This window comes from Sebastes fasciatus, chromosome 1 (assembly GCF_043250625.1).
Source record: "Sebastes fasciatus isolate fSebFas1 chromosome 1, fSebFas1.pri, whole genome shotgun sequence".
Classification (NCBI taxonomy): domain Eukaryota; kingdom Metazoa; phylum Chordata; class Actinopteri; order Perciformes; family Sebastidae; genus Sebastes; species Sebastes fasciatus.
In genome coordinates, this window is record NC_133795.1 from 35,475,464 (window position 1) to 35,502,726 (window position 27,263).

General features: G+C 40.0%; 2 protein-coding genes across 6 annotated transcripts; one reads left to right on the plus strand and one right to left on the minus strand.

Moving 5' to 3' along the window:
* On the plus strand, window positions 1-8,498 carry LOC141773997 (solute carrier family 2, facilitated glucose transporter member 11-like). Of its 2 annotated transcripts, XM_074646259.1 has the most exons (13): window positions 1-171; window positions 725-823; window positions 1,616-1,776; window positions 2,551-2,675; window positions 2,764-2,893; window positions 3,173-3,321; window positions 4,465-4,652; window positions 4,790-4,900; window positions 5,604-5,705; window positions 5,786-5,861; window positions 6,522-6,649; window positions 6,768-6,918; window positions 6,949-8,498. In XM_074646259.1, the coding sequence occupies exons 1-13, from the start codon at window positions 133-135 to the stop codon at window positions 7,005-7,007; spliced, it is 1,518 nt and encodes a 505-aa protein (XP_074502360.1). In that variant the 5' UTR covers window positions 1-132; the 3' UTR covers window positions 7,008-8,498. The 2 variants fall into 2 exon arrangements, with proteins under 2 accessions (XP_074502360.1, XP_074502352.1); XM_074646251.1 differs by having other exon boundaries at window positions 2-171; window positions 6,768-8,498.
* patz1 (POZ/BTB and AT hook containing zinc finger 1) lies at window positions 8,184-26,933 on the minus strand. 4 transcript variants are annotated; one of them, XM_074646214.1, is made up of 6 exons: window positions 25,223-26,933; window positions 23,506-23,569; window positions 23,218-23,389; window positions 20,879-21,037; window positions 15,709-15,912; window positions 8,184-15,333 (listed from the first exon to the last, which is right to left on the minus strand). In XM_074646214.1, the coding sequence occupies exons 1-6, from the start codon at window positions 26,500-26,502 to the stop codon at window positions 14,855-14,857; spliced, it is 2,358 nt and encodes a 785-aa protein (XP_074502315.1). In that variant the 5' UTR covers window positions 26,503-26,933; the 3' UTR covers window positions 8,184-14,854. The 4 variants fall into 4 exon arrangements, with proteins under 4 accessions (XP_074502315.1, XP_074502323.1, XP_074502331.1 ...); XM_074646222.1 differs by lacking the exon at window positions 20,879-21,037; XM_074646230.1 differs by lacking the exon at window positions 15,709-15,912.
* Between the last annotated feature and the right edge of the window lie 330 nt (window positions 26,934-27,263).

Sequence of the window (27,263 nt, forward strand, 5' to 3'; positions counted from 1 at the left end):
TTGGTCACGCACGTCATGAACGTGATGGTCTTGCTCTAATAACGTGAATGGACAACCAAAGTCTAGTCTAGTGGTGAATAACTTCACCCCTATATAAGATGGTCCTCTCCTGCTGCTCTGCAGACAGGATCAATGGAGCCAGCACAGAAAATGGACAATGCACCAAGAAAGGTACGTGAACACTGTTACAAGAAAACACTTTACCTGTGATCCAGTATTTCTTAATGCCTGCAAGTCAATTTGTATTTATATAACACATTTAAATACAAGTATACTTAATGTATGTAGCAACAAATGACGTGCACATACATGCACTAGTGGAGGATGTATTCAGATTCTTTGCTAATTCTACAAAATAAAAAATACTATTTCAAGTAAAAGTTCTGGCATGAACATTTCACTTAAGCACCTGTATTGAGTGTTATTAGCTAAATGAGGTCGTCTTAAAGTTTAAAAACTAAAAGCACTTGTAAAGCAGAAAAATGGGCCCTTTAAGTGTACATTTTTATGTAGCATAATCATCTTATCATCCTTGTCATATTACTAATAACATTTTCCTGTTGTAGTTCGTCAAGGTGAAGCTAATTTTATATCATGTTTAATCTAATAAATACTTTTACATTTTTTAATCTGATAATCTGATTTATATGTCTAGTCAAACTTGTCTGTCTAGTTAAAAAAGCAAGGCTGTTACTGTATATCTGATTTCCACTTTACATTTCAGCTGCAGTACTGGAGGCTTTATCTGCTGGCGTTGGTGTTGGGTATTGGGGGGTCGTTTCAGTACGGGTTTCAAGTTTCTGTCATCGCTTCTCCAGCAGTGGTAACATTTCTATCAGTTAGACGCAAAGAATGCATGAAACCTGGAGCACAGCCCTCTTTTCACTTTAGTTTGTTTCCCTTCTTCATTATTGTCATTATTGGTGTCGGCACACAGTCCGCGTAGACGGAGACATCATGGTCCTATTTTAGTCTTGTGCTGCTATTCTTCTAACAAACATGAGTAAGATCATTTAACAACTCATTAATGTGGTTCTTTCAAATTCCTGTTTTGTTGTAGCTTCATAGCACCAGAATAGTGTTTCTTATTGCTATAAAGAACACCTCACTACATGCAAGATACAATTGTCCACCTTTTACAACATTTTTGATGTAGTTTTATTTTAATGCTGGTATTCTCACTTAAATGGTATAAATTATATCTATTGTTTTATTATATTTATTACATGATGCATTTAAGATGGGATGTTGTGACACAAATATTATTATTATTATTATTATTATTATTATTATTATTATTATTATTATTATTATTACTATTATACAAGATGGGGAGGGGTGTGACACATATTATTATTATAATATTGATATAATTTTAAAGTGAGACTGTGACATATTTTTGCCAGGGTGGCCACAAGTTACAGGATAATGATGAATACTAAGTGTTATAGTAGCATCAGGAGAGAAGAGTCATAAAATCAGCAAACTGGCTGAAAAATATCAAATGAATCCAAAATACATGTATTTTTTTCACTGTGATGGATTATTTATCTGAAGCAACCAATCAGAAGGCCACTTTAATAACATGTGCCCTTGACCTCTGACCTTTCTGCAGCATGTTCAGAGTTTCGTGAACCACACCTGGTTGTGGAGGTATGGAGCTCCAGTAGATGAGTCCAGCAACCAGCTCATCTGGTCCTTCATCGTGGCGGTGTTGAGTCTCGGAGCCTGGGCCGGGGCTGTTCACAGCGGCAGCCTTCCCGTCACCCACGGCCGGTGAGACACACACACACACACACGCACATACACACACACACACACACACACACACACACAGACACACTTAATCTGTAGTGTTAGATATGGTTGTTGATTAATGGCAAACACTCAACTATTACTTGTTGTTTTCAAACCTGTCTGAATCATCTGTTTTTGAGCCCAAAGTATGGTTAGCAAACTGTAAGAAAAAGAAAAACATTAATGTTCACCTTTAGTACAACATTAATCTGTTGTCAGCATTTTCACATGATACAACAGGCAAGAATCAAGGGACTTTTTCAGCAACAAAGATTGAAAATATAATGATTTAAAAATTATAAGCTAATTGTTTCAAAGGCAAAAAAGCAAATAAAGTATTGTTGGTATAGGCCTACTATTTATATGATATTTACGTATTAAATTTCAGCTTTTGTTACACTTATTCACTGCCTTGCTTAGTTATAGATGAGAAGATACTACTCACGCGTCTGTGAGTTTAACATGAAGCTACAGCCAGGAGACCTTTAACTTAGCTGAGCATACAGACTGGAAACAGCTATCGTTAGCCTGGCTCTGGGCAAAGGTCAAAATAATCCCCCTACCAGCATACAGTATATGTCGCTGTTAACAAGCATTTCTGCAACTAATTTAGCTTAGCATCTCAGCTAGAAAAGTATGTGCATTTCCCAAAATGTTGAAGTATTCTTTTAATAGAAGTAGATGTTGCAGTGGGTCATATACAACATAAAAGGTAAATTACGTCAGCAGTGGATGTTTCTTTTGATTTTGCAGGAAAAAAGCTCTCTTGATCAACAACGTTGTGGCGATGGTCGCTGCTCTTCTCATGCTCTTCAGTCGCATGGCCAAATCTTTTGAGATGATCTTACTGGGAAGATTTCTCTATGGATATAATGTTGGTATGTGATGACGTGTAGCGTGTGTTACCTTTTATTTTCTTTATTTTTTTCTTCACGTTTCTCTTCACCTTGTCTTCTCTCTCCGCAGGTCTTGGCTTGAGCGTACACCTCATGTATCTCGGGGAGAGTTCTCCAAAGAAACTCAGAGGTTTCATGACTCTCACAGGCTCAATCTTCATCGGATTTGGAAAGGTCATGGGTCAAATAATTGGCATCAAGTAAGGACAGACTGATGGCACTTTAATAATCATACTTACTTATTTAGGAAGTTACAAGTTGTCCATTTACAACTGTTCTGTCCTGAATTGTTTTTCTCGTTCCATACTAAAGCGCAATACCGTATAAACGTTGTCTTACTAATTAGTCAGAACGAGCAGCACACAGCGATGCATTAAGCTATCCTACTTACTGTATTTTCAGTACCAATTCGTAGATCTACAGTATCTCCTTTTGTCCATGCTACCTAACAGATTGTCTTTGTCTCACACTGTGTTTAGGGAGCTGATGGGAACAGAGGAAATGTGGCCATATCTCTTAGCTCTTAGTGGTGTTCCTGCCGTCCTGCAGTTTGTGACGCTGCTTTTCTTCCCTGAGGCACCTCGATACCTTTACATCGACAGAGGAGACACTGAAGGCTGCAAAAAAGGTGAGTGGACACAGCAGACTCTGTATCTATATAACCACACTGCATTATAAAGTTTACTAAGACATTTTTTGTAATTTGTCTTTTACCTCTCCTTACTGTGAACTGAGCTTTCATCCAATATTCAGTGCTGTGATAGCGTTGACAACAAATGGTGGCCTGGATTAGTGTTGTCAGTAATAATGGCTTGTGCATCTAACACTTCCTGCAATTTGCACCGTACATCTTGTCCGTTCTCGGCTGATTTGCTTCCTATTATTTTAAGCTTAACAATTTTGTTAAAGTAACAGTGTGTAACATTTACATTCACACTCATATTCACACCTACGGGACATTTAGAGTAGGAGTTCACTTAAGTTATTATAATTTATCCTGTGTGGGAAATGAATGTCTGTAACAAATTTCATGGCAATTCATCCAATAGTTGTCGACCACAAATGTCAACTTCAAAGGAAATGTTGGAGGATCACTAAAGTCAGATACATCACCTGGGAACCATGAATGTCTGCACCAAAAATTGTCATTGTTATTGTTCAATATTTCAATGATTATATGAAAACTGTGACCTGCTGGTGGCACAGGAAAGAAAAGTCAGTGGATCACCAAAGTCAGTATAATTAATCCCCTGGGGAACATGAATACGTGTACACAAATATAATGGCAATACATCCAACAGTTGTTGAGATATTTTTATCTGGACTAACTCTGCTGTCTGGGAAAACTCAAATTCTTGCAGCTCCGCAGATAATGAGATACATGTGGCAGGTTTGTCCATCATCACCTTCCCCTCCATTTAAGTATTAATAATAATAATAATAAAAATAAGAATCATTGTGGTTTCCTTACCTTAGAATGAGCCGTTTATATCTATACTGTATATGGAGCGGGTCCTTTTCATGGACAAACCAAACTCTGGCTCTAGATAGGGCATTCACTTTTTCCCGTCAGCCACCGTAGTTTTCCTACATGTTTGGCACACTGGAGAAGCTTCAGTTGGTTGCAATCTACACCTTCACCACTAGATGCCGCCAGATCCAACAAACTGCTCCTTTAAGTGGCTTTGAGTCAAGCATAGACAGGTTACCAAACCACACTATTAAACCTCCAGTATGATCCAGGATGTGTGTGTGTATTTGCATGTAAAAGCCTTGCAGTGGCTGTGGCAGGAGGAGAACTTGAAGCAGGAGCTGGACGACATGCAGAAAGAGAGAGAGAGCACACAGGGCGAGCAGGCCAAGACTGTGAAGGACGTGCTCACCTCTCGCAGTGTGAGGTGGCAGCTGCTGACTCTGGTCATCCCCTGTGCTGGTGTTCAGCTCTGCGGCATCAACGCTGTAGGTTCATCTCAGCTTTACCCTTTGTGATATATATGAATATATACATTATTAGTAACTGAGTTCTGGTTCGCACAGCATGTTCAATTTTCCGCTTCATCCAGTTTAATGGCCTCTAATATTTCATTCTCGAACAGCTGTATTTCTACGCCTTTGACATCTTCAAAGAGTCTGGAGTGCATGAAAGCCAGATGCATTACTTGGCCATTGGTATTGGAGCAACTGAGCTCATCACCGTATCACTGTGTGTAAGTATCTCTGCAAAGTAGAAACTGAAACTGAATCAAGAAATTACACTGACTGACCTGCCCAGGGACTACAGATGGAAATTAGCTAAGAACAGTACAGCTAAGAAGCTGTGCACTGTCCCTGTCAAATGTATGAATAAATAAATGAATGAAAAAATTAAAAAATTAAAAAATTAAAAATTAAATAAGTAAATTAATTAATTAAAATCAAATCAAATCAAATCAAATCAATTAAATTAAATTAAATTAAATTAAATTAAATTAAATTAAATTAAATTAAATAATAGAAATTGGTAAAACAAAATAATAAAAAGTAGGAAAATGTGGACACCTTTCATATCCTATTTTTCCATAGTTACTGGGATAATAGTATTAATAGAAGTGATAGCAGTGCCTCTTATGGGCTTATTTCTTAGAGTAATTTCTTTTTATATTGTGATTCTAGTGGTTTATCATTTTGCATTGTAAAGGTGTTGTTGTAGCCTGTTGTAGGGAGGGATCGGTCACTTTCAGAGGGCATTCCTATTCTGTGCGTTATTTTAAGGGTTTTCTTTCCTGTATGATGGGATACTACTTTTGTACATAACTTGGAAAATTCAATCAATAGATTTATATAAAAAAGAAGTAGGTAAAAGTGAAAGTATGAAGTCCCGTGTGATGAAGAAGAAAAATATGCTTTTCCGACCTGTCTGTTGTGTCTCAGTCTTTCTTGATAGATCGTGCCGGCAGAAAGAAGCTGATGGGCTACGGCTATTTAATGATGGGTGTCACCATGGTTGCACTTACTGTCATGCTGTCCATCAAGGTAAATACACTCCAGCAGTGCACCCTTCTCCACCCTCTGTTGTAGAGGCTAAATCATAAATATTTTTTCTTTTCATACAGCATCTGAATTCATGGATCCCGTATGTGAACATCGGCCTGATCTTTTGTGTCATCTGCATGTATGGAATTGGACCTTGTGAGTTGTTTCTGTTGCTCGTTCACCTCAACACTGAAACATTTCAGATATCTTTTTTTGGTAACACTTCATTTTACACGTCTGCAAATTTCATGGTAATTAGGTGATAAATAGCAAGTAACCTATTTGAGATTTCTTTGGAATTACTGACAAATTACCCCAATATTTGCCTCAAAATTTATCAAAAATGACTTTATTATAAACATTATTTAATAATTATATTCTGCTATTTCCCAATAGCTGGTAATTTATTTAATATATTTAATAATATAATAATACATTTAATTTATTAACAAATAACTAATTTGAAATTTCTTAAAAAACTCCCTGAATCATTACTTTTTGTGTCTGATCAGAAGTGTCTTCTATTAGTTTTGGTTTTCCACCTCCAATGAAGAGCCGCTTCTCAAGCCTGAGGGCCCTATTTTAATGATTATATGCTATTTTAGCATATTATTATTAAATAATGTGTATAATAAAGTAATTTTTGATGCATTTTGAGGTAAATATTGGGGTAATTTGGCAGTCATGCCAAAGAAATTTCAAATAGTTTACCTTCTAATTATCACCTAATTACCATGAAATTTGCAGACCTATTAAATTAAGTTTTACCTTTTTTTTTTTACATTTTTTATTTATTTTACTTTCATCTTGTTAAAGCTGGGGTGTCTATGGCTCTTCCTGCTGACCTCTTCCTACAAGCCTGGCGTCCTTCTGCGTATGTGATCAGTGGGACGATCAACTGGCTCTGCATGTTCCTTGTGGGGATGTTGTTCGGCTACGTTGTGGTGAGATACCTGCTGTGTGTCATATGTTGCCTCAAATAATCCGTACTCATTATATCTCTATTTTTATATCATGTCAGCTACTTTATTTAACACTCTGTTTTTCTGTGTATCCATGCAGGATGGACTCGGCCAGTTCTGCTTCCTGATTTTTGTGGTTTACACCATTTTCAGTGCAGCATTTCTGTTATATTTTATCCCAGAGACCAAAGGAAAGACAATGGTAGAGATTATGGAGGACTTCAACAAACTGAATTACAAGAACAGGGGCGCTGACATTGAAAGGACTGACATTGAAAGGACTGACATTGAAAGGACTGACATTGAAAGGACTGACATTGCTCTTGCAACTAAATTGTAACTTGTTTTTTTTTATAGTGTATTTATCATCTGTGGCATTTTTTGCATCAACATTTGAGTATGAACTCCTCAGTTAAACACAATATACAACAATGTCATTTATTGTGTGTCATTCAACACAAACATAAATGTATTTTATTATATTATATTATTTTATTATTATTATTATTATTATTACCTATTAGTATGACCATCTAACAGATTATTATAAATATTAAAACCAGATTAGACACGCAGAGTGCTGACAATAAGAATGTGAAGTCTGTAAATGTATAAACATTTGCATCTGTATACTGTCTCGTTTAGTAGTTTTCTGCTTAAAACGTGGCAAATACAGTATGTATGAAATTATCTAATTAGCTTTTTGTTCCGGTTGTTTGCTTTATCTGCTCTCCTGTCTTCTTAGGTGGGCAATTACAGTTCTAAGCTTACAAAAAATGCTATTTTCTACTGTAAATAATACAATTTGACCACTTTATTCATTTTAATCAACATGAAACAAGGCCTAACTAAAACAAAAAGGGTTTAATATATTGATTTAATGTGGAAGCAAATACTGTGGAATAAATATTCATATGTAGTCTTTTCATACAATTCATTTCAACTTCCAGCTTTGACAGTATTACAGTTTAGCCTCCAGTTTTCTAGCAATGTCTTTCAGGTCTCCTCTCTTAGCTTCTCTAGGTTATGAAGTTCAGCTTCCAATACTGCCACTGTTACATTTCAGCTCAGAAGATTGTGTGGAAAATATTTGTATTGGAGGTTCTAACATACTGAAAGAGAAGTTCTCCAACAGAACTATTAGGAACACACTCAGTTGTTTCTGTCCCTTCATAGATGTTTTTGGTCTTCCTTATCTGATGATAGTGGGAGAACGCTTGGAAAATGTGTGATGAATACTGTATTAATAAAAAACTTAAGGAAGTGTCTTTCAAGATATTACATAGAATTTCTCCAGTAAAACTTGTGTTAGAAGATTCAAGCTGGATATTGATTATTGATAACTCTCTATATAGAAGAGAGTATTTCCCATCTATTTGTTCACTGTATATATTACAAGAATGTTCTGTAGCCAACTTTCTACAAAAGAAACTTAAGATGAATGTTGAAATAAATACTGTATGTTTGATGTAATGCTATATTTTAATCAAGATAAGATTGAAAATAACACGCTGTATATAATACAATTATTTATTATTTTGGGAAAATTTCATTCATAAGACAAAATGGTCAGGAACCAAGCCAACTTTCCTGCATTTTATTAATGAATTTAAACAGTATAGCACCATCATACCACATATTAAAAACAAAAAAGCCAGTAAGACTTATAAATTATTAAATGATTATAATATGTTTATAACATAAACACAAACCCTGGCATTATGAAATATATATGTCAGTTTTTGTCTTCTTTTTTGTTCAACTGTCTCTGTATCTGTACCTCTGTTAATGAACATGAGTTCAATAAAGAAAGCATCAGGTTTTCCAGCATTGCGTTTGAGTTTTCACATTTTTCAGGCAATTCATTTCAGATTTCTGCATTTTCAGCAATGCTTTGCAATTTATTTCAGCTTTCAGCATTCACTCACCTTTTTTGGGAGGTTTCAGTTTTTTGCTTAACTTAAGGCAACAAGAGAGCCCTTCAACCGTCCCACTGACTGCCGTGTCTTTTTACCTCTCATACTGTCGAGAAAAACCACACGTGGGGACTTTTCAAACTGCCAATTCTCTTTTACTTGATCTACACAAATGAAATATCAACACCTTCAGCAAAGTCTGTCAAAGTGAAAAACTTTCAGTGACTTACTGTATAGTTTTTGTGTCACCTCAGCAGGTCTCTCTGTGAGTTATCAGCATGTTCAGGTCCCACATACACAAACACAGAGGATTGTCATTTGGCTGATTACCTGCAGCAGTTTGTGCCTGTTTCTCATTGGTCTTTCTGACAGTTACGACCTCTCTCTCCTTTTTAAAGGTTCTATTGATAACATTGATAACATTCAGCCACTAGAAGTCTTATTCTCCCTCCCTCGTTCCATTGCATTTACTTCACAACAAGTCGTTGCCAGGCACAACCTCAATCTCGGCCATTTATCCGTTTTTTTCCACACTAACTGACGACCCAGAGATACCACGTGATACCAACGTTGTTTTACTGTTGGCTCCGATATCTTCCACAGAGATAAACAAAACATTAATTTTGGATCCGTCAAAATGATTTAAATTATTAAATCACATTTAAATGTGTTTAAATTTCAATTACATAATCATAATCTTTTTTTTTTTCAGGAAAAGCCGTACTTTTATTCGGCACCTTCTAAAAGCTCTGTGGATGTTTTTATTTTAAATATTCGTCTACATAAAAATGTTAATATAACCTTTAACTGTTAATAATTTCATTTTGCAGTTTTAACACTGGCCTGACACATTGAACAAGTCATGTAAATCATAGTAACTACCCCTACAGGCCTTTAATTTATACATGAATATAATGTTAGAATTAAATATGAATTAATGATTCATATTACCTGTACTTACTAGAATAGTAGCTGACAGACTCGGTGTTTGTCTACCGGTTTCAGTTAAACTTCACCACCAACATGGAAGCGCAGTAATAACTACAAAAGAAAAGTTAGGAGCTTTTTCAATTGCAATTTATTTGCTGCTCATCTCTGTACCAACAAGAGAGATGAGACTCAATAACAGAGTACAAAAACAAATATCTATAGAAAAGTATGCTTATATTGAAATATGTCCAAAGACGTTATAACAAAACATGTAGCTCACATGTCTTAAGAGCAATCTTGTTGAGTACAATGATAAAATACCAAGTTAACATATTGTACATTTTCTGTGTGTGTTTTTATACAAAAGTGTCAATGCAAGTCACTCTGTACAATTCTTAACCTTTAGAAAAGAGAACCTTTTTTTAATCCACTGCTGTGCACAATCAGTATTTGGAAGGCACTTTGCAACAGACCAAAAAGCAGAAAGCAAACACATTGAGGCCTAAATACTCAACGAAAACACCTTTTACACTTGAGTACCAACATGAGTTAAACAAAAAAATCTGACGTCCCGGTGAAGAACACAAACAAAAGGAGCATTATTTCCTTACAGCATCTTCCACTTGTTTTCAAATAATCAATAACAAAAAAACAACCCTTATCACCTTTTAAGGAGTATATATATATACTAGTGCAGAGTGGATCAAAAAAGGAGATAAAAAAAAAAACTTGGTCAAAGACGCGAGTCGTGCAGCTGGCAGTGTGAGCGCTACCAGAGCAGAGTGACAGTACGGCGAACAGCGAAACGTTTACTGCCACCAATCAGTGATCGACATTCAGTCCCCAAAGCTCAGCTCGCATGCCACAACATGCAGTTTACACTTTCAATCAAATGGCCATAACTTAACATCCCTCCACATGATGGACAAGAAGAACAAAAAAAAATCTATATGTACAGGACCACCATTGACAAACACTGATCATACTGGTTTGTTCATATATATTTATATATATATATATATATTTATATAATGTGTATATGGATGATATATACACTTGTTACAATCACAACATAACCATAAATAATATAGGAATGTACTGAATTTAACAAACTAAATTACACACAAATAATAATTAAACAGAAAGCAGGAAACACAGATCAAAAAACAGACACACAGACGTACACTCTTTTTACAGAGACCATCACCACACACACACGCACATGCACGCACGCACACTGCTAGCCCCTTCACTGATGGACTGGGTTTGATTTGCATCATGATACAGGTTTTACAACACAAGAAAAAAACACAGACCAATGAGAACGATATTAATCAACTTATGTGAATCTTATAATTTTTGGTGGAGATCTTTTTTCAGAAATGCCAGCAAAGTTTTGACGCCAATTTTCTGATAGTGATTGCTTATTTTGTGTTTCAGTATATACAAGACTAAGACGAAGTATGTCGTGATTATGAAAAGGGTCTTTGATTGTTTTAACCAGAATCAAATTAATCATTACTTACAGGAAATGATCTTCACACAATTTCTTCTAATCAGTAACATGCTGTCGGCTTATTTAAAAGGGACTGTATGTAACTTTTTACACGTATGAATCGTTTTCTATTGCAAATGAAGGTTTGACCACGTCGTAACCTAAAAAATGAGACCTTCCGCGACTTTCTGTGTTTCCTCTATCAGCTGTAGACTGCTTTTTATGTGAAGGACTTGGGCCGCTGTCCCAGTAGATGTGAGGTTATACGTGCTCGCGTGTGCCTACTTTCTATAGCGCAGCTACAGGGATTAGATAACGATAGCGATAACGGTTGATTAGAAATGGAGTCCGCTAACGAAAACAAACAACCACCCCCCCACCACAATTCAAGACTCCAACACAAACTCCACGGAAGCACAAAAAAAAAAGAAAAAAAAGTTATAGTTCGTGAAGCCTGTCTCGCAAAACAGGAACATGACCAACGTCGGGCGTGTGTGTGTGTACGTGGAAAGTGAGTGGTGAAGCAGGAGAGAGTGAGCGGCGGCGAAACGAGCGAGCAGCGGAGCGGAAGAGAGTTAGTTTAGATTTGAGAATATCAAGTGAATGTACAATGGAAGTTGCAATTTGTACAGAAATAAATGCTGCAACTAGTCCACTAGCCTGCTGCTGAGTGGAGCGACGGGGGTTAACTCCGGAGCGAGTTACGTTACCGACTCCGGACCAGGCAGGAGACCAAAACTACGGTGTCTCCCCTGTTCCTTCTGACCACAGTCTGGGAGGCTGAAGCAGGAAAATGTAACACTATAGGATCAACATCTGCCGGGCCTTCCATTCATGGAGGGACCTACGTTTGGTCAGCTAACTGTCAAGCATGTGAAATAAATATAAAGTGATATTGTGGTTTTAGCCGGCTAATGTTGCTAACGTTAATCAACATGATGCCTGTCAATCACATTCAGTCTCGTGTGTCGCCTCGCTGTGTTGACCGATGCTCGCTCACATCTACATAGTGCGAGCACGAGCAACAGGACTCTGACTGTTGTTGACTTAACAGCGACAAGTGTCACTGTTAACAAGCAATTATCGGAGTCTTCCATAGAGCCTCTTTAAGATGCAAAACCAATTCAGCGGCGTAGAAACAGAAGCAGATGTGAGGCTCCCGTTGTGTGTTGATTTGAGGAACCATTCATTCAATTAAATCTGTCCACATCACAGGAATGTTTTGGTTCAACATTTTGGATTAAAACACATTTTCACTGCGAGACACTCGGATGGATAGCTCGCGCCTTAACCTAGCGACCATTAGTGCAAACACAAGACATGTCATCTACTAACAAGCACAAGCAACTCTGACAGGAAGTGGATGAGCGATACAAGAAGTGCAGGTGATGAAGAGAAAGAAGAAATAAAGTGAGCTCAATGACTTGACTCTGTAAAAAGTAGCATTAGGTTTGGTCGGTCTAGAGGCTGGTGGATCAGGGTGTGACTTCTAACCCCCCTAGCTGTTGCACAACACACACATAACCACACATCTCTATTTAACATAATTTAGAGTGAAAAAATTATCAAAACGAGCAAATCACAAGATTTTTGTTCGACAATTAAAAAAAAAGAAAGAAAAAACTGTACACAAAACCGAGGGCATGAATAAGTTAATAAAATATAATCTACATTTCTCAAAATATATACTGAAAATATACCTGACCTTGGTCCCTGTTTAATGTACACAGCTGATTTAATACCTAACAAACAAGGCTTGGAAACATTGTCATTCTGGAGGGATACAGAGCTCATTCCTAACAAGCTCAAGGCATGTCTCAACACAAACTTTACAGGTTTAATAAAAAGGTTATACTGGCAAAAACTCAATTTTCAAAAGTATTCTGCACACAGTATAGATAGATCATAGTAATAATGGCTTTCTTCTCCTTACTTCTACAATTTTTTTCTATAAATAATTTACAAATCATCAAATTAAAAATCTAGTAAAGAGCTTTTCACGTCCAAATGAGATGCCAGTAGATTTGCTTCATTTAGAAAACAAATCCCTCCAGCTATCACATCCGTGTACCAACTGTGCTCTCTGATTAAGATTCACAACGGCTCACATTAATGTGAATGACAACACTCCTCAAATACTTTGTTCAAATAATGAAATAACTGCTTCTACCAGTAGGACTACAAGTCTTTTTAAAGACCTGAATGTGAAAAGCAAAACTGAAATAAATAAAGCCGAGGCTATTGGAGCTTTTCTATGCAGTTTTTTTTTTTCCACTGACAATTTGTTGGCATTTGTAATTTCTGACAGAAAGAGTGGTTGGTTTTCATTTGTGAATTTGCTCCGACTTTTTATTATCTAACACTAATGCAGTTTGTGCCAGAATTAACTCGGCTTTGGCACACAAAGCACTGTGGTGTTGTTTTCTTCAGCGAGGTAGCATAAAGGCAAGGTGGGCGATCTTGAGAAACTATGCAAGAGTACACTAGATTTTTAAAAATGATCCAGCCCAAAAAATGAGCCCAGTGTTGCCAACTCTTTTCCAATGAAAGCAGCTAGCAGCACTAGCTGCTAACTAGCTCCAAAAGTCCCGAAATCTAGAGAGAAAGTCGCCAAGTCGGCAACACTGACAGCCCGTCGATTCAGGACTCCCTCCAAAGCCACTCCTCCAAAATTATCATTATGAACGTAAACAACAAACATGGCTATTGTTAGTACTCACAGCTGTCAAGCTAGCAGCTTGTTGAGGACTCTGGCAATGAGTGTACGAGTGCGCGCAGGCAGGCAGGTAGGCCGCTCTATCATTACATTCAGGCCGAATGAAACGATTGGACGGGTTTATTACAGTTCTGCGACAGCCACAGATGCCAGATTTGTTTTTTTTCTTTCTGTCAGAGCATTTGATTTATCAATTGCTGTCGGGATGCAATGTCAATTTCAACTAATATAACAAAGAAATCTTTCTAAAATCTTTTACCAACCCTGCCTTTAATTATTCTTTTTTTGCCAGATTTTATGGTGCCAAACGAGCTTTGTGTGGAGGCTATAATGGGTCAAATTTAAAGTTTTATCAATATGTGTTTTCAAAGTGTTTTTTTAACTGTAGTCCTGGCAACAGTAATACATTAAGATCCTTGACAGCTATCAGTGATACTGAGAAACATGCCGTGGGCCTGTTAGGAATAAGTAATAGATAAAAAGAAAACCTGCTATCAAATTTGAAGCCAAAGTCTGTCCTTAAGAAAAACTAAATCCTTCTTAAAAGAAGCAGAGAATAACATAAATACAGAGTTCAGCCCTCTTGTTGCTCTGAGGTAAAGACATCAGTTTACAGCCTTTTAGGGAACGAATATGAAGCATTAAAAATCATTATAATGGCCAAGGGTGGATTATCTGCGTACATCAGAGCAGTTAAAGTGGGCGAACACACAATAAGTAACAACTTTTTTTCTAAGGTTGCAGTAAATAATTCATCTCATGTCAAGAAACGTTTGTGCAGCTAAGAAAGCTCAATAACACACAAGCCAAAAAACAAATGAAAGGATACCAAACATAACTTCAACAAATCCACGTCAGATAAAAAAGGAAATAAAACCTTCATGTCATTTCTTTATGAAGAAAGATTTAACCACCGTGCGCACACTTTTCATACTCTGAAAAAAGTAGAAAAAGTAGGAATTGTATGGCAGTCCGTGACAAAAATATTGGTTACACGTTAAGCGACGTACTGTAACAAACAGAAGAAGTAGCCTTGAGGCAAAGTTATTCCCAAATACGGAGCATCTTCGGTGGGCGACCCGGCTTTGTCCTAAGAACGAGAGGCTTTTGCTAGAACGTTAGCAAATGTGTCACTTCCCTCCAAAGTCGAGTCCACTTTGACCGGCCTCGGCGTCCACCAGCGAAGAGGCGAAAGCAGACTGAACTATCTGAAAGCCAAAAGACTCAAGCAGGGACATGTTTTGTTGAGGGGAGAAGGGCGAGGTCAGGGAGGGGGCCAGCTCATTCAAGCCCGACCCTGAAACCCCCTGGACCTTCTGGGCTTTGTGAACTCTGTGCTGGTGCTTGTTGAGGTAGGACTTGGTGCGGAAGGCCTGGCCGCAGATGCCGCAGGTAAACTTCTTCTCAGGGTCCGTCTTGGCTTTGGATCCCTCCGGAGAGCCCAAGGCCTCCGCAGAGGCTCCGTTACAGGCTAAAGAGGGCACCTCGAGCTCCGGCCCGTCAGGTTTGTGTGGAGATTTGAACTCGTCGCCGTTGGACAATTCCCCAAACGAAGGGTCTGATTCTTCTGATTCCAGATGAGGACATTTCCCAGCGTTTTCCTGCCCGTCTGTGGTAAAACACAGCGTGGATAGGAAGGGAGAGAGTGAGACAGAGAGAGAAAAAAAATGGGAGGAAAGGGAGGCATGAATTAGGACAAATGGATTATATAACACGTTTTGTCAAATACAACTGTAATCCAGTAGTTGGCACCTGCAAAAACTTAAAAAATTAACTTGAGACCTTTAGTGAGAAGGCACCAACTTACAGTAGAACAAATTAATGTTACAGATCAATCACTTAAAGTGGCTACAGCATTAAACTGTACAATCATCTATCTCAGTCCATTTACCCAGTCTCCACTGATGGTTCACTGTGCTCATCCAAACCAGCGGGCAGCGCTAGCATCATGCCCCCACCCACCCTCCTGCTGGACTGTACTGACCTGCAGCAGGCCCATGGACGGGGAAGCCAGGCACCCCGCCAGAGCGACAATCCCAGAAATATGGAGCCCCACCTGCCTTCCCCATGAGCAGCTCAGGCTGCAGGCCCAAGGCTGGAGGGCCAGGCTGGGGAAGAACTGGGTGTCCATGACAGCGACCCTCTGCCTCAGACGAGGTGAGAAGCAGCTGGCGACTGGCGCACAGGTCTACACAACACCCGGCCAGGGAGAAAGGAAGGGGAGGGGGCAGACACAACAGGCCGGCGGGAAACCATACGGACAGAATTACCTTCATTTCATCACTAGTGCTTGAAATGCTGTCTGTAAACAAAGGAAACTAGACAGTTTTGCTAGTTTGAATGAATCCATGTCTCTGTTTCCTTCCAGCAAATACCAAATCCCTGAATTAAGGGACTTGTGATGTAAATAATGAATTTAAACAGTTGATATTTGTGAAAAATAGGCTACATAGGAATCATCCATATGACAAACATCTACTTTTATCAGATAAAATTACATAAATTGTGTGTCGATTGAGTGCAGACCTTTCTCACAGTGGACATTTTGACTTGTTGAACACAGGTGTACTTAAATACATAACGCAACGGACGTTTCCAGCAGCCTTCAAAGAATTTACAAGTAGTCACAGAGATGGTTACATCCTGTTAGATCTGATCTGTAGGCCACTTGTAGTTTTCAGACCGCGTTCAGATTAATTTATATTTGTTTGTAAATATATGTGGAAATGGGCATGTATGTGGCATTGTATTATATCCTTTATTATCTTTATGTCCGCCTTGTAAAAAAACTTTGTATTGAGCACTCATTTTGATAAGTCTTATATAAATAACCTTCATTATTCAATGAATTCAATTATTAATATTATCATCAACCACACAAGATGTGTTTGTTAACAGATGAAACCTTCATTGCACAACATGAGACTAATATCCTACAATTTAGCGTTAAATATTACAATTACACAGAAAGTTTGGACTTTCTACAACACGTGGTTGTTAGTTGTCAAAACTAAGAGCCAATCAGCTCTCTGATCAGGCGACAGCCAGGCGGTTTCCCATAATGCACTGGGTTTTGCAGATAGTGAAGAGCAACTGCAGCGCCTGGCTCTAAAAGCTGCGGCCGCCTCGATCTCGTGAGGTTATCGTTGCCCGCGTGTGCATGACGTCAGAGCGAGTCGGGATCAAGTCGGACACGAATCTAACCGGCATGCATTGCGCATCAACCAGATTAGCTGAAAACACCTGTGTGGGTGTACACGGCCTTTAATGTTATTATTTACACCTGTCTGTCCTGTTCTAGCGTGTCAGAATATCCCTGTGAGAAAAAGTCCATATTGTGTAAAACAAAGTATAATGTTCACACACACACAAAACTTGTTTGTCTCACAAATGACATGACACTAAATGAAGACTACAGTGAAAACTGCAGTAAATATAGTGACAGTACACACTTCTGGCCATGGCCACTTCTGAGGGTAAACCAGATTTTCAGTTTGTATCTGATGAGTTTTGTCACTCCGACTTAAATCATAAAAACGCAAACGATTGCCAAATCCTGTGAGTTCCCAGCTAGTGTTCACTCTAATTCTAGTACTCAAATATTCACAGTCTCTTTCCGTTTCAGTGGTTAGCTTTACTGGAACGTGTGGTTCAGAGCCGCCATGCTGAGCAGCACTTTGGTAACTGCTTAGATGATATCTGTCTGCCACATGACAGTCAGTCCAACTGTCGTCCACAGTGCTGAAGGAAAACACATTTCTACTACTGCAACAAGAGGTCTGCTCATTTAGTGACAGCAGGAGAGAATTGGGGGAGAAAATCCCCCCAGAATGGTTTTCCACAATCAATTATATATGTCTACTAATCCTCTCACAACTTCAACAATGCTGTTCTTAAACTGAACCATCTCGGAAAGAAGCAGTAAAAAGACAAACTTGCATCACAGCATAACCCGAGCAAGCAAACAAAAACATTAATGCTACCCAAAGAAGGACACACAAGTGAAAAACAATCTTTTGATGCCAAATGCAGGTTGACTTGGTAAATCTGTGCATCATTGCGTTAGTGTGACTTGTTGTTCTTGTCAAAACCCTGCAAACACTATGGTAAACCAACATTGATTATAACTTCCTGGATTCAAAGGAAACTGCTAACCCACTATGAGGCCTGTACTACGAAGAGAGTTCAACATACCCAGAGTATCTTCTCATTATCTGGCTTAACTAACCCTAACAAGCGAGATCCTGCTAAACGGTCCTACGACGCTGGTTATCAATTCGGTAAGTCAACGCAGGGATTCTCCATCTGGCTATGAGCGCGTTCACATGAACGGGGCGGTGTCTGCAGCATGTGACCAATCACAAGTTTACGGTCAGCAGAGCGGCATATTTTACAAAAGGAAGAGCAACCTATAGATTATTAGACCTATTAGTCAAATATGAAGAAGTTAAACACATAATCCAGACTAATAGTAACACAGTTGAAGCTGCCAAATACAGGAAGGACAGCTGGCACAAGGAAAAAAATGCCGATGTGTGAATGCTTAAATTAACAGACTTATTCATTTAACGGAATACTAAAAAGTCAGATATTTGTGTAGTTTGATATGCATATAGTGATATTGAAATAGCTTTCAAAACAGAATGGATGAATAGATTACAGTAGCCTACATCATGCCCTCTGACAAAAATGTGGCATGTGTGACTATTTCAGCCTTCTTCAGCTGCGTCCCAAACTCCGGGGGTGTGAAACGGACTTGAGAGCAAGTAAAAAAACAAATATAAAAATATAATTCAAAGCGGTAAACACCCACAGCATACAGCCAGCTGTCCGTCCTGCATTTCTCAGTTTAAACTGTGTTGCTTTCAGTCTGGATTATGACTTAAACTTCTTCCTATTTGTGTAATATTATCATACCATCTGCGCACTGAGCTCTGATTGGTCAGTAGGCGGTGCTTTTATACGAGTTGATCTCTTATCTGGAATATAACCTGATCCGGAGCAGGTTAGGTGTTCAGCATAAATTACCATGGCGATTTACCTCGGTAAGAAGTGAACCACCTTCGTAGGACGGAAAACCCAGAGTTAACCCTGAGGTTACCTCGCTAACGCCAAATCCTGCTACGTAGTACAGGCCTCTGCTCAACTTGCTTTGCTAGGCCAGAAGGTCAATATAGTGGTAATGAATTCCTTCCTATTGATAAATGATAATCCCACTAGTTAACAAGAGGCTTTTACAGTTTCTCAAAATAACTCTAGCTTAAAAAAACAATAATGGCAAATATCTTTATGTGTTAATGCACCTGCAGCCACATGTCTACCATGATGCCCATGGTCACTCAGTGGCTAATGGTTTCACCCTATATCAGTTCTGGAAGCAGAAGCAGCTCTCGTTATAATCAATCATTTTGATAGACAACCTCAGTTTGGTAATTAGCCAAATAGCATATTTTTCAAATGCTCTACGCTCATGTATTTTTTCTGATTATTCACATAACTGCAGAAAGTCAGTTACAAGTTCAATCAACAGATATAAATATTGTCTTCCATATTATTAATTGTGGTTGTGGCTCACAGTTCACTGTGCACTGTCTCTATGCTACTGGTTCTACAAAAGGTTTCAATGAATCCAGGGCAAATGGAGCACACATTAGGACACTCATGCAACACTGTGCATTGCTCAACAACTGCTGATGGACCAGCCAAGCAGAAACAGACACCATATGATGCCATGGCCATGCTGGACAGACACACACACACACACACACACACACAAATTAAAAAAGTGACTCAGCACTCCAAAATCGTACATGGTCATGTGTAAGAACTGTCAACTATGACGTCTAGACAACTTCTTTGTGTTCAATTACTGTTAGTGACGATTTGTCTGCATTATATTCTCAATTCCCGGCCTATCAAAGAGCTGTGTCTTCACTCTAAGTAACAATGTATTGATTTCCACTGTACTTTCACTTCTATATGCGAGTAAATGAGTTGCCTGCCTATTGACTTGCATGTATTCTATAGAGAGACGAAGTCCCGCCCCTTCCGGTGGACCACTATGGGACCATATTGCAGAAAAAATAGGAACGGTAGTCAACGGCGAGAGACAAATATTTTTTTGATCCCGTTTGAATTGCACCATGAATCACACGTTTGTCAATTTAAAACATGATTTTGCATGTTAAGAAAGTTGCAGTTTGTTGTAAAACTGTTGAAGTATCAGACTGTTAATATACGTAATTAGAAAGACAACACACCCAAAAGTGGCATAGTGACATCTCTCTCTCTGAAGCTATGATGCCTGTGTGTATCGTACTGTATTAGGATGTACTCACATGAACAACGGGTCTCGCTCGTTCTTTCGCTTCCCGGCTGATAAAAAGACCAGGAGTCGCTGGATAAAACACATCATGTGAGATAACGTTTCATCTATGCGTGGAACATAGCTACGTTAGCTAGCTAGCTGGTGTTTTGTGACGTATACTGTGCGAGACGAGAGACGTAGTTCACTGAGCGGTTTCACACTAAACTAAATGATACTACAACAAACTGCGACTTTCTTGACTTGCAAAATTATCTTTTAAATTGACAAACATCATATGTGTAATTCATGGCGCAATTCAAACGGGATCAAAAAAATATGTATCTCTCGCCGTTGACTACCGTTCATATTCCCATAATCCAATGGGCTCATAGGTACAGCACAAAGGGTTTCCTGCAATACTACCCTTTGAAATGAGTCATGAAACTTCTGAGAACACACTAGTATGTCTAACACTCCTCCAGCTATTCATGTGGCAGTCTGTTGAGCGAAACTGACTAATCAGATAATACTTAACCTGAGAGTTTGAGAAAATACCTTCATAGAGGTATGGCTGTTTTCCTTCTCCCTAATTACCACAGGGAGGATCTGTACACACTGCTCCCTCTGAATCAAAGACATCTGACAGTAAGCTAGCAGAAAGACAACCAGCACATGAAATTGCACAAAATGTTTGATCGCAAAAGCTTGGCAGCGGAGGTTGATGTACGCTTGTGTTTTAAACATACACAAAAAGATGCAGCAGCAGCAGCATGTTTCTCCAAATAGCAGCAGAGCAAATGAAAGCCAGAAACATGAAAGTTTGGGAATGGGGCGGGCGGCCGCTTGCCTTCCACTGAGCACTGGCGTCCCATGTGGTAAGGGGTGCCGTTGTGCATCTGCAGCTCCCCCTTTGGCTCAGGGAAGGTGTGCATTGTGGCAGAGGGGGGCAGCGGAGAGCCGTGGTGTGTCTTTATATGCACCTTAAGGTAGGACGCAGTGGAGAAACCTGGGACCAGAAGAACAAAGAACAAGGCAGTTGTTTGACACACTCGAGGCCTTGACTATGACGGGGGGCGCCCTGGCTGTTCGATGTCGACGACCCAACAGAAACCACCATTGGTTTGACCAGAATAACTCTGGAACATCAATGATTCATTGGGGGGGGAAGTTAAATTAGCATCACTATATTATAGGTAAGAGGATACAAATTCCCATCCCAAGCAAACAAAGAGTGATGCACATTGTAAAGAGATGTTCTTTAGAACTAATCACAATACTTTTATCCTTGTTTCACTCTTTGATTGTTAACTGATTCGTCTGCAGGTAAACAAGATGGATCGCCAGCTATTTTACCTCAGGAAGGAGATTTCTATGAAAATACACCTCCACTGATCCATTTCTTTTTAACTCCGCTTTTCTCACCTGTCTTGAATTGAATTTATTTATTGCTGCTATGGATGGCTTTTTTTTATCTTTTACCCTTTAATCCTCTTTATCCATTAATTCAGTAGCAGCTTTGTACATTTCACGTTTCTTATCTTGTTCGTACTCGTATTTGTAAATGTAACATTGTCCTTATTGTCTTGTGTACAAAGCGCACTCATGCAATACAGACAGGGTCTGTTTTTTCCCTGCGTGTCACTGTGGCAGATCACTGTATATTTCTACTAGCCGCACATTTTTTTTGTCTGCCACTTCTGAAATCTATGTAGATCGCTTTAAAATTGTAAACACTAGGACTCTGTATTGCTAAGAATCTGGAAATACGATACGTATCATGATACAAGGGTTACAATTCACTATATTGCGGTACTGTAAGTAAGGCGATATATTGCGTTTTTTAAAAGTCTAATTTTAGCATATGTTTGCAAATATAATACAGTATTGACTGAATTAATCTTTGCATGTAAACTATTAATTAGAAATCAATACAGGGTTTTTGAGAACGATACAGTATCCTAAAACATAATATTGCGATACTTGATATTTTTGATATTTATATATAGTAAACACTGAGTCAGTGGTAACAGACAGTAGAAATATGGATCATGTAACCTTAATCCCTGACTATTTCTAATTAAGGAATTGCTTTTTAAAAATAATATTTCTTAATATAAGGAAAAACATTTAACCTGTATTTGGCAGGCGGCGGGTGCTAATTTCATTCCCTGAATACAGGATACACAATTTTCACATAATTGGACCTCTCTGTATTATAAAAGTTGAACTAATTGAAACAAGCGACCAGGGGTGTGAGGTGATGTGGCCACAGTCAACGGTAAATGGACTCTAGTGTGTGCCCGCTCTACGGGCACAAAAAGAGCAGAAGCCCGAGGAAACCTGAAAAAGGTTTTCAGCATGTAGCACCAAGACTGTGTGTACAAGATAGAGGCCAACCTTCACACATATTTGTCACATTCGGTATGTGCATTTCACCTTGTCTACAGACCAAACGTCCTGAAAGAATTATGAATATATTTTGTACAACTCAATGCAACCTGTCCCTGAAAGACACAGTCACCATTTCTCAAAAATTGCATTTGAGTGCCACCATTAAATCGGTGAACACAAGACACTCAAATGGGACGGCACACATCCTGAACAAGGCTTTGTGAAATCTCAGGGGTATTTATGCTTCCTCCTGTGTCCGGGCAAAAAATAAATACACAGTGGAGATGCCAACACAGAGGACCCCAGCAAAAAAAGAACCAGGAAACTGAGGTGTGTTTTTTTCTATCCCTGTAGTGGCAAAATGTGTCTCTCTTTCGTGCTAGGATGTATTTTATGTCCTACGCTGACACATTGCATTGCTAGATCACGGTTCATAATTTAGATAAGCGGTATACTCAGATAGTGGAGCATTTTAGTTAGCCACACTTACAGACTACCTTCAGAGTGGTTTTGGATCGGAATATTAATTTTATATTACAAATAAACAAAAGTAATTCACAAAAGAAAAATGTATTAATTGTAATAGCATGAACACAACTCCAGACCGTCATTATTTCTCTAAGAACACACAGCAGAGCCAGCCAAAATACCAAAACCAGATTACGGCAAGTTCTTATCGTCTGAAAGTTAATGGTTTCAGTACCAACTGAATATTTGTCTGGACACGGGACAGAGGTGTTTCAGAGAAGCTTGTTGTAGCAGTGTGGTGCATGCTGAGGTATTTTAAAGAACTACCTTTGTTGCAGATGCCACAGTAGTTATGCGTCCCTTCACTGTGTTTCTTGAGGTGGTCCGTCATGTAGGCAGCTCGCAGAAACTTGCCACAAACCTTGCAGGGGATTTTGTCCTCATGGCATGCAAGGTGTGACCGGAGGCGATCTCTTGTAGCAAAAGACGCATTACAAATCTGCAATACAGAGGTCAACACGTTAACACCTTTCTCACATATCGTGGTTTAAAAGCATCACTAGCTGTGGGCTTTCATAATATATGAACTCTGATATTATAGATCCTGAATGTTACCTGGCACTTGTGGGGTCTCTCTGTTGTGTGAACCTGTTTGATATGTCCGTTCAGGTGGTCTGGTCTGGAAAGAGAAAAGGAAAATAATTAGGGCTGTCAAAGTTAACGTGATTATAACGCAAATTTGTTTTTAACGCCACTAATTTTTGTAATGCATTAACGCAATTGATCTTTCAGAGGTTGTAGCAGGCTCAGTTTTAAAGCTAGCGAGGTGATTCTGGCATCGCGAAGGAGGTTAAATAACGCTCCAAACTTGCGCTACATCTTGGCAAGGAAAAACTGGCATGGCTTTTATCAAAGACCTCCAGATATGTGAATGGAAATGGGTTCTATGGGTACCCACGAGTCTCCCCTTTACAGACATGCCCACTTTATGATAATCACATGCAGTTTGGGGCAAGTCATAGTCAAGTCAGCACACTGACACACTGACAGCTGTTGTTGCCTGTTGGGCTGCAGTTTGCCATGTTATGATTTGAGCATATTGTTTTATGCTACATGTTGTACCTGTGAGGGTTTCTGGACAATATTTGTCATTGTTTTGTGTTGTTAACTGGTTTCCAATAATAAATATATTTGCATAAAGCAAGCATATTTGCCCACTCCCATGTTGAGAAGAGTGTTAAATACTTGACAAATCTCCCTTTAAGGTACATTTTGAACAGATAAAAAATGTGTGATTAATTTGCATTAACTATGGACAATCATGCGATTAATCGCGATTAAATATTTTAATCGATTGACAGCCCTAAAAGTAATATTTGTTGTCCATCTATGACTCATGACCACCCTCCTCTCTGTTGCAAACCTGGGGGGGGGACTCGACCAGTACAAATCTATTCACCACAAATTTATTTGGTTCTGTCAAAAACTTCCACCCTCTCCGTCATCACATTTTTGGATTTCTTTTTTTAGCATTTAGCATACTTGTGACTTTTTACATTTCCTATCTGCATGTATTTGAACCTCCAGAGCAGTAGGTGGTGAGAGTGAGTTTGCAGCAGCAGGGCCTGAGAGCACTGAGCCTGGTTGAAGCCATATGACTCAGATCACTGTCTGCCTGTCACTCTGTTAACGGTTCAGCAGTTTTTCTAACAGAAACCGAAAAGTTTGTGTGTCACACAACACCCAAGAGTGTATTGTGGTTTTCACAAAGTGGCCTTTTATTAAAATCCTCCCACACTTCAGGGTTTGAACTCTGTCCTCTCTCTCTCTCTCTGCTAATTGGTACCAACACAAAAGAATAGCTACTTTTAAAGCTGAACTATAATTTCCTTGTGTTTTTGGACCTCACACCAAAGATCCAGCAGGCTGCTGGTGATAAAGCAGCTGAATGAGGAAAAAGTACCAAGCAATAACAGATTTTAACAGGTCAAAGATAAGCACAGTTCATAGTATATTTGTGTAGGTATATAGAGCCTATATTGAATACCATTTTCGTGCCTTTTTAGTAAGAGATGTTGTGAATGAGGAAATAGAGTGATTTAATATGACATTTGTGATGTCTGTGCATCTCAAAAAGCAGCTTTCTGAACAGCAGGGCTGACATGAACATGAACTTTGTGCAAAGCTGGTGGTTTTACAGTTTAGTGATTGTGACTTCCTGCAGTTCCTGGCCCTTCAGGTACCATATCTCAGAGTTACACTACACTCACAGTAAGAAACAGTGTCCCTGTACAGGACACATACTGTCCAGTGTGAATGAAGTTGCACTCACCTGGAGAAACCTTTCCCACAGCTTTGGCACACATACGGTTTGCCCACTGAGCCGTCGTGGGAGCGCACATGGTAGGACATCCTGTCCTTGCGTTTGAACCGGAGCCCGCACACATGACACGCGTACGGCTTCTCCCCGGAGTGGGACAGCTTGTGTCGGTTCAGGTGGTACACGTCGCGGAACACTTTACCGCAAATGTCACAGCCCACATGCCGCCTGGTCCTCTCCCGTTTGCGGCCGTTGTCCAGCGTCAGCCCTCCTCCGCTGTGTACACCCTGCAACCCGCCGTTCTCCACCACCAGACCGGACGGGGACATCAGAGACATGCCCATGCCCGCTGCTGACAGGCTGTCACCGGTGTTGTTGTTGTTGTTGTTGGTGTGAGCTCCGTGCTGCGCTTCGTGGTTCTTCAGCCGGGACGCCTCTGTGAAGGCTTTCCCGCAGGTCCCGCACGGAAACAAGCCGTTGTCTTTCTGGTTAAAGAGGACACCCTCCACGACCCCTCCAGCTCCAGCTTTCTTCGGTCTCCCCCGGTTCCGTTTGGACCCCGGGGAGCCCGCGTCGTGCTGAAACGGGACTTCTGTTGATGGAGACACGGACAGTCCTTCTACGGGCTCCAACATGGGCATGGACGCCTCACCTCCGTCCTCCAGCAGCACCACATTAGTGTCTTCACCTCCACCCATCTGGGCATTGTTCACAAAGCTCTGCCCGTTCACCAGCATCCCGGTCCCGTTCACCAGGTCCTGCTGCTGCTGCACCGGGTAGCCCAGCTCCGTGGCCCCGGTGGTGGTCTGGAACAGGCTGGCGTCTCCTCCCCGTAGAGTCGGGACCAGGATCTGGACGTTAGACTGCTTGATGACCTCCTGACAGATCTCGATGACGGACCGCATCAGCAGGAACTTGGCCGCTGTCATCAACTCCGGGAAGCACTCGAGTCGCACCACGATCCTGGAGGTGTAGGCGAAGTCCAGCACGTCTTTAAAAACTTTGGGGCTGATGGTGTGCATCTCCAGCTCCCTGTTGTTGGCGTCTCCTCCGCCGCCTTCCTCCACCTCCTCCTCCGCCTGGCGGCCGAACACCGACTCGAAGTACTCGCTGCACGCCGCCAGCACGGCTTTGTGCGCGGGGAAGCTCTCCTCGCCGACGCGGAGGATCACATCGCAGAACCTGCCTCCATCTTTCCTCTGAGCGTTCAGGTTGTGTAGCATCTCCGCGCTGTGCTTGCTCACCTGGTAGGTGTACGAAGAAGTCCAAGACGGCTCCGCTACCTTCTCCATGCCGAATTCATCCAATAAAACACCGGCAATGAACACCGGCTGTTATATTAGCGACGGCGGCCGGAGGAGAAGTGACGGTGACGGTTTGGAACGTTTATCGAGCCGTTGATAGCAGCTAGCTACGAGATTCTAAAGACCAACCGCCCCTCCCCGTCAGTTAGCTTCTACTGTTAGACGTTAGCAGCAGCAGCAGCAGCAGCAGCAGGGGAAAGATGGCAGACCCCCAGCTTCCTGTGAACTATGACCTCGGTTTCTTCACGGTGGGGGTCGCTCTGGTTGTGTGAAACGTGTTTTATCCAGGTGAGGGGTTGATATGAATGTTGTTATTATCATTCTGTCATTGTAAAGGCTGTCATTTAGAGGAGTAGAGCCCAGCACCGCGGGGGTCTCTCACTGTCTTTATGTTCAACCGTTAACAACGCAGGTCTCTTCCTGTCTGGTGCGCCTGTAAAACCCCTCCCCCAACAACCAACCACTAATAGAGAGAATAAACCTTTACTGTCTGTACGAGCTCTGTCTGTCTACTGATGGACTCATATCTCATCTGTACACTATTTTTATAATTCCTCTTTTAATTATTACATTTTTAATGAATTACTTTTTAATTTAGTCCATTTATTCATAGATTAATAAATACATTTGTAAACAAATTTATGAATGCCTATTTCTATTGTACAATTAATCAGTTAAAAGCTTTATTACCATTTACGTGACTCCTGTGGTCCTCCATAGTCTGTAAGCATATAAAGCATTATTATACT

What these genes read in the sequence shown, in the direction of transcription:
- LOC141773997 (XM_074646251.1), top strand. Translation starts at nt 133, where the DNA reads ATGGAGCCAGCACAGAAAATGGACAATGCACCAAGAAAG. An exon ending in TGGACAATGCACCAAGAAAG is followed by an intron (nt 172 to 724) that starts GTACGTGAACAC and finishes TTTACATTTCAG; the next exon opens with CTGCAGTACTGGAGGCTTTA. An exon ending in TGTTGTTCGGCTACGTTGTG is followed by an intron (nt 6,650 to 6,767) that starts GTGAGATACCTG and finishes GTATCCATGCAG; the next exon opens with GATGGACTCGGCCAGTTCTG.
- patz1 (XM_074646214.1), bottom strand. Translation starts at nt 26,502, where the DNA reads ATGGAGAAGGTAGCGGAGCCGTCTTGGACTTCTTCGTACACCTACCAG. An exon ending in AGAGACCCCACAAGTGCCAG is followed by an intron (nt 23,390 to 23,505) that starts GTAACATTCAGG and finishes TCTGTATTGCAG; the next exon opens with ATTTGTAATGCGTCTTTTGC. An exon ending in CGTCCATGGGCCTGCTGCAG is followed by an intron (nt 15,334 to 15,708) that starts GTCAGTACAGTC and finishes GTTTTACCACAG; the next exon opens with ACGGGCAGGAAAACGCTGGG.